The sequence below is a fragment of the Mustelus asterias genome, chromosome 14 (assembly GCF_964213995.1).
Source record: "Mustelus asterias chromosome 14, sMusAst1.hap1.1, whole genome shotgun sequence".
Lineage (NCBI taxonomy): Eukaryota > Metazoa > Chordata > Chondrichthyes > Carcharhiniformes > Triakidae > Mustelus > Mustelus asterias.
Window position 1 is genome coordinate 38,021,829 of NC_135814.1, and position 12,542 is coordinate 38,034,370.

The 12,542-nt window shown below is 40.9% G+C and overlaps 1 protein-coding gene across 1 annotated transcript in view; it reads right to left on the reverse strand.

Annotated features, from left to right (window-relative positions):
- Positions 1–2,580: 2,580 nt before the first annotated feature.
- tgfbr2l (transforming growth factor beta receptor-like) overlaps positions 2,581–12,542 on the reverse strand; it is a 57,893-nt gene continuing 47,931 nt past the window's right edge. The window contains exons 6-7 of the mRNA XM_078229172.1: positions 7,808–7,935; positions 2,581–3,919 (exon numbers count right to left, since the gene is read on the reverse strand). Coding sequence (XP_078085298.1) covers positions 3,689–3,919; positions 7,808–7,935 — 359 coding nt within the window. The 3' untranslated portion in view covers positions 2,581–3,688. The remainder of the gene's footprint in view (positions 3,920–7,807; positions 7,936–12,542) is intronic.

Here is a 12,542-nt window from a genome sequence, read left to right on the forward strand (position 1 = left end):
TAAATGAGACCAAAACTGTACTCTTGGGTGTTGTCATACCAACATCCCGTACAGTTGGAACAAGACTTATCTACTTTTCTTCTACAACCCTCTTGTAATAAAGGCCAACATTTCATTTGCTTTACTTACTGCATCTGCATGCTAACCTTTTGTGATTCATGTACCCAGTTGCACCCAGATCCCTTTGTGCTGCAGCATTTTGCAGTCTCCATTTAGCTAATAACCTTATTTTACTCTTCCTGCCAAAGTGGACAATCTCATGTTTTCTCACATTATGCTTCATCCACATTTTTGCTCACTCACTTAACCTATCTATATCCCTTTGCCAAGTCTTAATGTTTTCTTCACAATGTGCATTTCCATCTATCTTTGTATCATCTGCAAATGTGACTACAATAGTCAGCCCCTTTATCCAAGACATTGCAATTGGTATAAACAGTTTCGGCCTCAGCACTGATCGCTGCAAAACCCCAATAGCTTATTTGCCAACATGAAAATGACCCATTTATCCCAACTCGCCATTTCCTGTTAGCCAATCCTATATCTATGCCAATATATTGCCCTCATCACTATAAGCTATTATCTTGTATAATAAACTTCTGGCATCTTATAAAATGTCTTTTGAAAATCCAAATATGCCAGCTGGTTCCCCTTGCATAACACCCTGCTCATTACATGTTCAAGGAACTCTATTAAGTTTGTCAAACACTATTTCCCTTTCATAAAACCATATTGACTCTGCTAGTTTATATTACAATTTTTTAAATGTCCTGTATTCATGTCCTAAATTCCAACCAAAAGAGAAAATGCTGGAAAATCTCAGCAGGTCTGGCAGCATCTGTAAGGAGAGAAAAGAGCTGACATTTTGAGTCCAGATGACCCTTTGACAAAGGGTCAGATTCCTGCATCCACAGTAGTTTGCTTTTATCCTAAATTCCAACATTTTCCCAATGTCAAATGTCCGGCTAACTGGCCCACATAGTTTCCTTCTTTCTGTTTCCCTCATTTCCTGAATCAGAGCGTTATATTTGTGGGTTTCCAGATTCTAGGGAATTTTGGAAGATTGCAACCAATGCACCCAGGGGGTGCAGTTGGAGAAGGCCCACAAGCTTACACCCAATTTTAGCTTTTAGCTGTATTAATTGGTCCTGTGTCGTTGGAACTCCACAACCTTATGACTCTTCAGCAAACCTTATCTTTTAAAGGAATGTTGATCTAGATTAATTTAATTTAATCATAATTGGCAAATGCACAAATTATAGAAAAATCTACATACTCCTGGAACAGAGTCATTCCCACAGTGAATGAATATAGGGAGTCCACGAGCTATATAAAATATATCCTTGAATGGAGAAGCAACTATGCAGAGAGCACTTAAAAATCTCTTGATCTTTAGTCCAGATGGCCAAGCTCATATCTGCACATTCAAAATAATTAACCTTTTTCAGTTTTCACAGAATCACAGATTACTACAGTGCAGAAGAGGCCCTTTGGCCCATCGAGTCTACACTGACGCAAGAAATGCCTTGACCTGCCCACCTGATCCCACTTGCCAGCACTTGGCCCATAGCCTTGAATGTGCCAAGTACTCATCCAGGTACTTTTTAAAGGATGTGAGGCATCCCGCCTTCACCACCTTCCCATGCAGTGCATTCCAGACTGTCACCACCCTCTGAGTAAAAATGTTTTTCCTCAAATCCCCCCTAAACCTCCCTCCCCTCACTTTTAACTTGAGACCCCTCGTAACTGACCCTTCAACTAAGGGGAACAGCTGCTCCCTATCCACCCTGTCCATGCCCCTTATAATCTTGAACATCTCAATCAGGTCACCCCTCAGTCTTCTCTGTTCCAATGAAAACAACCCAAGACTCTCCAACCTCTCTACATAACTTAAGTGTTCCATTCCAGGCAACATCCTGGTAAATCTCCTCTGCACCCCCTCCAGTGTGTTCACATTCTTCCTACAAAGTGGCGACCACAACTGCACACAGCACTCCAGCTGTGGCCTCACCAAAGTTCTACACAACTCCATCATGACCCCTCTGCTTTTGTAATCTATACTCCAATTGATAAAGGCAAGTATGCCATATGCCTTTTTCACCATCATATTTACCTGCCTTTCCATATACGGATAAACACGCCAAGGTCCCTTTGTTCTTCAGAACTTCCCAGTGTCAGACCTTTAATAGTATACTTCCTTGTCAAACTACTCCTTCCAAAGTGCATCACCTCACATTTCTCTCAGTTTTATGCTGTGCTGATCTCAAAGCATGTGATGGTTTGACATACATTTTCTTTTCTTTAAATTATTGGTATCAGCTCTGGAAGCTATAATTTGTCTTATTGACTGTGGAGTGGGGAAGTTTCTCTCCTGATTGTAGTCCCAAGACCTGCTTTATCTGTATGGATGGCGAATGAGTACAAGCTGAGCTTTAATCTAAGGAGGTTTGGAAAATCACCAGTACACCCACTGTCTCTCGAGTCACTTCTTAGAACATTAGCATATAGAACATCGGGTCCTGGGGCATTGTCAGCGTTTAGTTCTTTAAGTTTCTCCAATACTTTTTCTCTTTTGATATCAACAGATATATAAATTTGACATAATGTAAAATATTGTGATTGTCATGTAAAACTAGCAATAAAAAGATTCATCTTAATGAAAAGGATTAGCACCAAAAAGTAGGATAAATATTGCATCAGAATATTCCAACTATTGCTTCCAGTTTTGCATGAAGTCATTCTAATGTCCATATTGCAATGCATTAAGCTTACTACTCAATGATAAACTCATATTTTTGAGAGCTCTCAGCTTTGAGATTTCATATAAGACCTCCAACAAACAGGCTTTTTATGTTATTTCATTGTTGGTAGCTGGTAACAAATAACACTGGGGGTGAAATTATCTTAAGTGATATCGCAGGTTGAGTGATTATAAATAGGCTACGAGGAATCCATCTCATCATTTTTACCATTAGCCTTGCCATGTGCGAGTACTGAGTTTAAAATGCTATCCCCAGTGCTTGCATATTAATGACCTAAATCCATTATAAACAAATGAATTATCCAACAAATGTGTGACCAGTTTGCCGATGAATTTTATATATTTGGAAAATGACTTCCAGTGAATATCTAATACTTCTTTATGGTTGTTATTGCAACTAAATCTACGTTGAAAACCCCCTATTGTACCAAAGCATTTCAGGAACCTGTTCTGTGAAAACGAGGACTGAAAATCTATACAGTGACACTGATTGTGACAAATTTTACTGTCCCGCCTGTCACGGGAATTGGAGCGGGTGAGGGGCAGACCACAGAGAGATCCAGTCACCTCGGCCAGGATTTTCGGTTTTGGGGAAAGCAAGGCTGGAAAATCCCGCCCATTATTTCCAGCAGTTTTTCCCTATCAGGATCATTTTTGCACTCCAAACAGGAAATGTCATAGCACATTTTTTAAGTATGACAACTGAATTTCGAATTCTATATATTACCAACTTTGTGTGTACACTTATCTGGAGTCCACCATATACAGTACCATGTTGTCCTCATCAAATAAAGTTATCAATAATGCACCATATCAATGCAGATTTATTCATATGACATTCTTGTTTTATTTTTGGAATTTAGCCATTTGCAATTTTTCGTGTACAAAGAAACCAAAATTTATGCTTCTCTTGGTGCTTGAATTTGTTCACAGACCTGTGACTAGTTCAATATTTTTCTGTTCAACAGGGCTTCCGAGATCTGAGGGATTAGAACCTTCTTCTTTGCTTGCTTCATTGCTTGTATTGTTATTGAGAAAATCTTCACAGTTCATTTGTACCATCATATTGACCCTCTCAGCAACACAATGTGCTGTTAGGCGTGCCTCAGGATCATGGTCCCAACATTCTATGATAGTATCACACAGGAAATGCATGCCCTGCATAAGGAACAATAAAAATACATAGAGGAGTTGCCACAATGTCAGAAAAATAAGACATTTGGTCACTACTTAATTTTAATTGAGGCCAGACTTACATAAATTCCAATAATACACATTCACTTAATGTAGGACACCAATACGTATAGATCACACTACAATAATTAGACAAATAATTATTCAGTCTGTGACTAAACTGAGTTAAAATATTTTCCTTGCAGGATTTACTGAAATATTCCAAATAATTACTATATCGAAGCCTATTTTAAAGTTACTTCTTTCATTCAGATCCGAGTAGATTGAAGCCCACTTCCCACATGTTAATATTATTAAAATAAGCTTCCTTGACTTAATAATGAAATTGTGTTACATTGAAATTATAGACCTATGATTCTGCTTTTGGACTAAGAAAGCCAGTTTGAATGTAAGAACCTTTCCATGAATGTCACAATACTCAGATCCAAATAGTTAAAATGTTAAAAATAAGAAGTGTCTTAAAGAAGGGGGGAAATGTGTGAGATGGTACTTTCTCCAAATAAGGTCTAAAGAAATATTTACCTCTAGTTGCTAACTTTTATTTGTTTTACAATCCCAATGAGACCAGCCTTGTCGGTTTCCTTTTACTGCAGGAAACATAAGAACTAGGAGCAGGAATAGGCCATCTGGCCCCTCCAGCCTGCTCTGCCATTCAATAAGATCATGGCTGATCTTTTCGTGGACTCAGCTCCACTTACCCGCCTGCTCGCCATACCCTTAATTCCTTTACTGTTCAAAAATCTATCTACCTTGGTCTTTTAACGAGATAGCCTCAGCTGCTTCACTGGGCAGGAAATTCCACAGATTTACAACCCTTTGAGTGAAGAAGTTCCTCCTCAACTCAGTCCTAAATCTGCTCCCCCTTATTTTCAGGCTATGCCCCCTAGTTCTAGTTTCACCTGCCAGTGAAAACAACCTCCCTGCTTCTACGTTATCTATTCCCTTCATAATCTTATATGTTTCTAGAAGATCTCCCCTCATTCTTATGAATTCCGATGAGTATAGTCCCAGTCTACTCAGTCTTTCCTCACAAGCCAACCCTCTCAACTCCGGAATCAACTGAGTAAACTGTTCCAAACACAAAGGGACTGCACCTCTCCCAGTGCAGCAAACCAGAAAATCAGGCACAGTGAAAAATGGAGAAATGAATGTAATAATTATAATCTAGTCGAATCACTTCCTATAAATGCACTATTCTCTTGCAAGAGCTTCATTTTTAAAGTGAAGTCTCACCTCTCTGATACTAAAAGAGACAGAGAAATGGGGAAATGAAGATTATCACAATGGATCCCAACTTTCACACTGCAGATTGGGCCAAGTACAGGTGATTATTTTAGCATTTCACACACTGCTAACCATCAACAGTACCAACAGTTCATATTTTTATTGTGATGTTAATAAGACATTCCAAGGTGCCTCACAGGAATGTTAATAAGCAAAATTTGACACCAATCCATGTAAGGAGCTTTATGGGCAGATGGGAAAAAGGTCAACGGGGGTAGGTTCTTTAGGGGTGTCCTAAAGGAGGAAAGAAAATAGAGAAGCAAAGAGGTTTAGGGAGAGAATTTCACAGCTTAGGGTCTTAGCAGCTAAAGGCACAGCCGCCAATGGTTGAGCAATTAAAATTGGACAGAATTAGAGAAGCACAGATATCTTGAAACATTCCATTTCTGGAAGAGATCAGAGAGACAGTGATGGCTGCAGCCATGGAAGGGAATTAAAACAAGGATGACAATTTTTAAATCAAGGCATTACTTAACTAAGAACCATTGGAGCTATAGTCAGCACAGGGGTGATGGGTTAAATTTGGTGTAAATTAGGAATTACAGCAGAGTGACTTCAAGCTCATTGATGGTAGAATATGGAAAACAACCAAGGAGTGACTTGGAGTAGTGAAGTCCAGAGGTTACAAAGGCATGGATGAGAGTTTCAATGCAGGTAAGTTGATGCATGGGCAGAGAAGTAGGCAGTTTTAATGATGGCATAAATAGGCGGTCAGAAGACCAGCTTGGGCTAACACCATGATTGTGAACAGTTTGAGATGGGAAAACTGTTGGGTTTTTATGCTATTCAAAATATACAGTTACATTCCGTGTTAAATCTAAGATGAACTCTCATGTGTATGGGGTTCAGTTGCTAAAATAAAATCTGCTCCGGCAAAGAAAAGAATTTAAGTAGTTTTGGAACAGGCTAAAAATATCAGTGTTCTTTCCATGTCTATAATATTGCTAAAAAGGAGAGGGAAGAATAGATATAAATCAATACAAAATAAAAGGAACTGGTAGAGATAAAAAGAAAGCGACAAAATTGTAGGATGTTCCTGGGACAAGATTTAAGATGATGGACTAAAAGACCAGAGGTGATGAAAAGAAATATTCTTTTACACAGAAAGTTGTGATCTGAAATGCACTGTCTGAAAGGGTGATGGAAGCACATTCAATAATAAAATTCAAAAAGGGATTTGATAAATAGTTGAAAGCAGAAACAATATATACAGTGCTATGGAGAAAGAGCAACAGACTGGGGTTAATTGGAAAGCTCTCCCAAAACATTCAGCACAGGCATAATGGTATGAGTACCTTCTTCCGTGAAGCATCATTCTACATTTGTAAAAGCCATTAAGATCACAGGATACCTCACTGCCAGAACAAAGTATTTCAAGTGCGGGAAACAGTAGACTAAACTTAGGAAAACTGGAGGAGAATTCTGAAAGCCCAGAACAGCCACTTCTAAAATAATAGTAGCAAAGGTAAGGAAGGAAAAGGGTGTGGAAAATTAGACCTGCCTGCTTTTAATGTGAAGTTGGGGAAAGCATCCCTGCTACTTCATTCTCCTCATTCATGTAGGTATATATTTTTTATCAAACCTTGTTCACCTTATGCAATAACTGTTCAGTAGCTTGTAGACTGGGTTATTCTGAGTTAATCAAGTACTGGTGCTGACTGCCTCTGAGCACAGCATTATTACAACGAAGGCTTGAAACAGGCATTAGGCTCCTAATTAGGGACCTGTTTCAGGCATGGGCTCCACCCTTGATGCCAATTTGTTTTGCTACACCAATATGACAGCTGGTACACTTCCAGTTCTTAATGCACCATTCCTGCTCACCATGTCGGAGGCTTATGAGGCAGGGTTAGTGGTTAAAAAATTAGTTCTTGCAAGGTCAAATTTCTAGGTTCAAGTCTCTGGAGTATCGCTGACTCAGAAATGAAGATCATGCCACTGACGTAAGGATAATCAGCCTGGGTAATCACCTCTTCAATGTTTCAGTTTCAGTCTAATCTGTATGTCAGTTGTTCATGTTTTGGTTCCTTGGATATAATCCTCTTATATGTGTAAGATCAATTCACCCGGTAAAATATTGCAGATTGTGAGGCACAGCAGGTCCAAAAACTGGTCTCCAGTAAGCATTATAACCACGAAGAGGCATTTTTAAACAGAATACTATCATGCAATGCACTGTACAGTAAATGGTCATCAGTTAGGATTTTACCCTTCAGAAGATTCTAGATTTTAAAAGCCTAGCAATGATAATGCCAAAAAATACTGATTTTCATGGAGAATTCTTAACATATTTGAAAAATAGTATAGGATTATCATATTTTCTGAACAAGCTATAAAAATAATGAGTTTGTTCAGTAGGATAAATGTCTATGCTATCAAGAAGCATACTGATTCTACAACATACATTTAACATTACCCTTTCCTTGATACAAACAAAATTGCACTAACTCTCAAAAAGGCATAATATGATACTGTTGTTCGTTCTGTAGTTGTCCAATCCCTTTTGTCTTACAACAAAAGTTTGAATTGGCAGAGTTGACACTTGATTCGCTCTCCTACTTTACCTACTTTATGTACCAGCCAGTTGCTGGGAATTTCAGGGCGACCTCTGTCCCGTAGTACAATGTCCCTCATACTTTCAACGCATGCATGCTCACGGACTTTTGAACCAAAAGGTGATTCATAACTTTTCACCTCTGTAAGAAAAAGTAAAAAGGCATTATTTATGAATGTATTTCATTTCCGCTATCACAGCAGCACCAGATGTTGCTATACCTTAGGCAAAAAACTGAGCATCTCTTGTAAAGCACTGTGGGACATCATTTTACAATAAGGAGTCCCATATCAATGTAATTTTTGCAGTCAACATTAGCAAATGTAATAAGTAGTTGAAATTTCACCCATGGAGCAGTGAACTGGATGAATGGAGTGTCTTGCTTTAGACCATCTCTGATTTTCATTCCTAGCTCCTAGCTGATGCTGAAAATTACACCCAGTGTCATTTTCGATACATTATTTTAAAAAAAAATCAGGAACATCTCGTTTCCTTTCCCCCATCATTCTATTCCCCCTTTTGACTACCACCCTCAACCCCTCCTCCCCTGAAGTAATCCCATTTGCTTCACTCAAGTGCTGACTCTTCTTGTGTGAGCATGTGCAATAAGTGTTGGTAAGCTACTAAACAGTGGGGTCATCCCATCAAAATTCTGTCCCAGCCTCACATTGTTCATCAGCTAACCAGGAAAGTGAGAATTTCCAATGGTTGGTGAGGGGATAACCAGAGGGCAAACTTTAAAATCATCGCTAAATGAAAAATGATGGTATTTACTCCTATTTTGCACACAGAGTTGCTGGATCATAGTATTCCCAACAGAAACAGTACTGGAAGCATAATCCATAATGTCTTTTAAAAGAAAAATGGATAAATATGTGAAAAATAAAAACTAAATGCAATTAAAGGAAAGGGCAGAAATTAGGACTAAATGTGTGAAATACTCTTTCTATATTCCATCACAGAGTACATATAATTCTATAACAGCCCAGCTGTATACCAGTGAGTTTGTACATGCCAGCGGGAGAGAAACTACAGCCTGAATGAGATTCAGCCAGAGTGAGGGTATCGGAAATTTGGAGCTGAGTGGGTAAGTGTTGGTAAGTGTTTTTCTTTTTTCTCTTTGAATTCAGTAATCTAGTTTAAAGGTCAATAAGCAACTCATACAGTTAGCTAAGTGGCAGTTATCCATCAATCAACTGAAGCCTGATGAGGGTCTCAATAGGTGTGAACACTTAGGAATTTTAAACTGATGCGTGTGTCATCTCAGTTCACCTCAGCTCTATATAAGGCAGTGGTTTTAGCAAGCGCATGACCAGTGAGCTTGTGCGCCAGTGGGAGAGAGACTACGTCAGTGGGATTGAGATTGCAGCCTGAGTGAGATTCAGCCAGAGTGAGGGTATGGGAAATTTAGGCTGAGTGGGAATTTGTTGCTGAGGGAAAAGAGGTGCTCGTCTCAGGGAGGAGTGGAGAGACGGACCTGCGAGGGAGACTCGAGGGCAAGTGAGAGGTAGAAAGAAATTGAACTGTGATGTCACAGCCAGCAGATAAATGATTGGCTGGTGACTGGTCAGTAGTTTTTCTTTTATTTTTTCTCTTTTTTTCTCTTGGCATTGTAGTTGTTTTGTAAGTTGACTTAAGGGCTAAGTCATGGCAGGAAACCCCAGACCCATGTTATACTCCTCTTGTGCGTTGTGGGAATTCAGGGACCCTTGCGGTGTCCCTGGCTCCTCCACATGCAACTGCAGCTCCTATTAGACCGCTTGATGGCTCTGCAGCTGCGGATGGATTCACTTTGGAGCATCCACGATGCTGAGGAAGTCGTGGATAGTATGTTCAGTGAGTTGGTCACACCACAGATAAAGCTTAATGAGGGAGATTGGGAATGGGTGACCACCAGACAGAGGAAGAGCAGGAAAGAGGTGCAAGGATCCCCCTCCAAAACAGATATACCGTTTTGGATACTGAGGGATATGGCTCACCAGAGGAAGGTGGCCTCAGCCAGGTTCATGGCACTGTGGCTGGCTCTGCTGCACAGGAGGGCAGGAAAAAGACTGGCAGAGCTATAGTGATAGGGGATTCAACTGTAAGGGGAATGGACAGGTGTTTCTGCAGACACAAATGAGACTCCAAGATGGTATGTTGCCTCCCTGGTGCTAGGATGTCTCGGAGCAGCTGCAGGACATTCTGGAGGGGGAGGGTGAACAGTCATGGTGCGTGTAGGCACCAACAATATAGGTAAAAAATGTGATGAGGTCCTACAAGCTGAATTTAGGGAACTAGGAGTTAAACTAAACAGTAGGACCTCAAAGGTAGTAATCTCAGGCTTGCTACCAGTGCCACGTGCTAGTCAGAGTAGGAATGTCAGGATAGCTAAGATAAATACGTGACTTGAGGGGTGGTGCAAGAGGGAGGGATTCAAATACCTAGGACATTAGAACCGGTTCTGGGGAGGTGGGACCAGTACAAATCGGATGGTCTGCACCTGGGCAGGACTATAACCAATGTCCAAGGGAGAGTGTTTGCTAGTGCTGTTGGGAAGGGTTTAAACTAATATGACAGGGGAATCGGAACCAATATAGAAAGTCAGAGGGAAGTAAAGTGGGGACAGAAACAAAAGGCAGTAAGGGGAAAAGTGGAAGGCAGAGCAACCAAAGACAAAAATCAAAAAGGGCCACAGTCCAGAGTACGGAGACTGTGGAGAACTCAGTGAATGGATCCAGTAAGGCTAAGAGAAATAAAACACAGGGTGGGTGTACAAACATGACAGGACAGATGGTCTGAGGTGTGTTTGCTTTAACGCAAGCAGGATGACAGGCAAGGCAGATGAACTTAAAGCTTGGATTACTACGTGGAACTATGATGCTGTGGCAAATTACGGAAACTTGGATGAAAGAAGGGTAGGACTGGCAGTTTAGGATTCCAGGGTTTAGATGCTTCACGTGAGATTGAGAGGGTGGTAAAAGAGGTGGGGGTGTTGCTTTACTGATTAGGGAGAATGTCACAGCCATACAGAGGGAGGACACCATGCAGTCAGGCCATATGGGTAGAACTCAGGAACACTGTTGGGATTGTACTACAGACCTCCCAACGGCCAGCGTGAAGTGGAGGAACTGATATGTCAGCAGATTATGGGAAGATGTAAAAACAATAGAGTTGTTGTGATGGGCGATTTCAACTTCCCCAACATAGACTGGGATTCCTTTAGTGCCAGGGGCTTGGACGGGGCAGAGTTTGCTCAGTGTGTCCAAGAGGAGGGCAATATGTAGATAGTCCAACTTGGGAAGGGGCTATCTTAGACCTGGTTCTAAGGAACGGGCCCAGACAGGTGATTGATGTCTCAGTGGGGGACAGTGAGCACAATTCTATAAGTTTCAAGATACTTGTAGAAAAGGATAGAAGTCATCCCAGAGTGAAAGTACTAAGCTGGGGGAAGGCTAACTACGACAGTATTAGGCAGGAGCTAGAGAATATAGACTAGGGGCGGCTGTTTGAGGGTAAATCCGCATCTGATATTTGGGAGTCTTTTAAAAGTCAGTTGTTAACAATTCAGGACCTGTATGTCCCTGTAAAAATGAAGGATAAAGATGGCAAGATTTGGGGACCTGGATAACAAAAGAGATTGTGAGCTTAGTGAAAAAGAAGAAAAGGGCATACATAAATTTCAGGAAATTGAAAACGGATAAAGCTCTTGAGGAATACAAAGGTAGCAGGAAAGAGCTTAAACAGGGACTTAGGCGTGCAAAAAGGGGCCATGAAATGTCCTTGGCAGGCAGGATTAAGGAGAATCCCAAGGCTTTTTATGCGTACACAAGGAGGAAGAGGGTAGCTATAGAAAGGGTAGGTCCACTCAAGGACAGTGAAGGGAATTTATGTGTGGAGCCAGATGAGGTGGGTGAGGTCCTTAATGAGTACTTTGCATCAGTATTCACAAAGGAGAAGGATGTGGTGGATGGTGAGTGTAAAAAGGAGGATGTTGACATTCTAGGACATGTTGAGATAAAAAGGGATGTTTTGAAAAACATTAAGGTGGACATGTCCTCAGGGCAGATAGGGTCTATCCCAGAATACTGAGCGGGACGAGGAAAGAAATAGCCAAAAATTGGCCAAAATCTTTGTATCCACTTCAGCCTCGGGCGAGGTACCAGAAGATTGGAGAGTAGTTAACATTGTTCCTCTGTTTAAGAAGGGCAGAAGAGATAATCAGGGAAATTACAGGCCTGTGAGCCTTACATCAGTGGTGGGGAAATTATTGGAGAAGATTCTTAGGGATAGGGTGCACTCACATCTGGAAACGAATAGGCTTATTAGTGATAGGCAGCATGGTTTTGTGAAGGAGCGGTTGTGTCTCTCAAGGTCCTCATGGCAGGCTAATACAGAACGTGAAGTCATAAGGGATCCGAGGTGATCTGGTAAAATGGATACAAAACTGGTTTGGGCATAGGAAGAAGAGAGTAGCAGTGGAAGGGTACTTTTCTAACTGGAGGACTGTGACAAGCGGTGTTCCACATGGATCAGTGCTGGGGCCTCTGTTGTTTGTAATACATATAAACGATTTGGAGGAAAATGTAGGTGGTGTGATTAGTAAATTTGCAGATGATACAAAAATTGGGGGAGTAGCGGATAGTGAGGAGGATTGTCAGAGGGTACAACAGGAAATAAATCGACTGGAGACCTGGGCCAAAAGATGGTAGATGGAATTTAACCCGGACAAATGTGAGGTGATGCAATTTGGAATGTCTACTGCAGAAG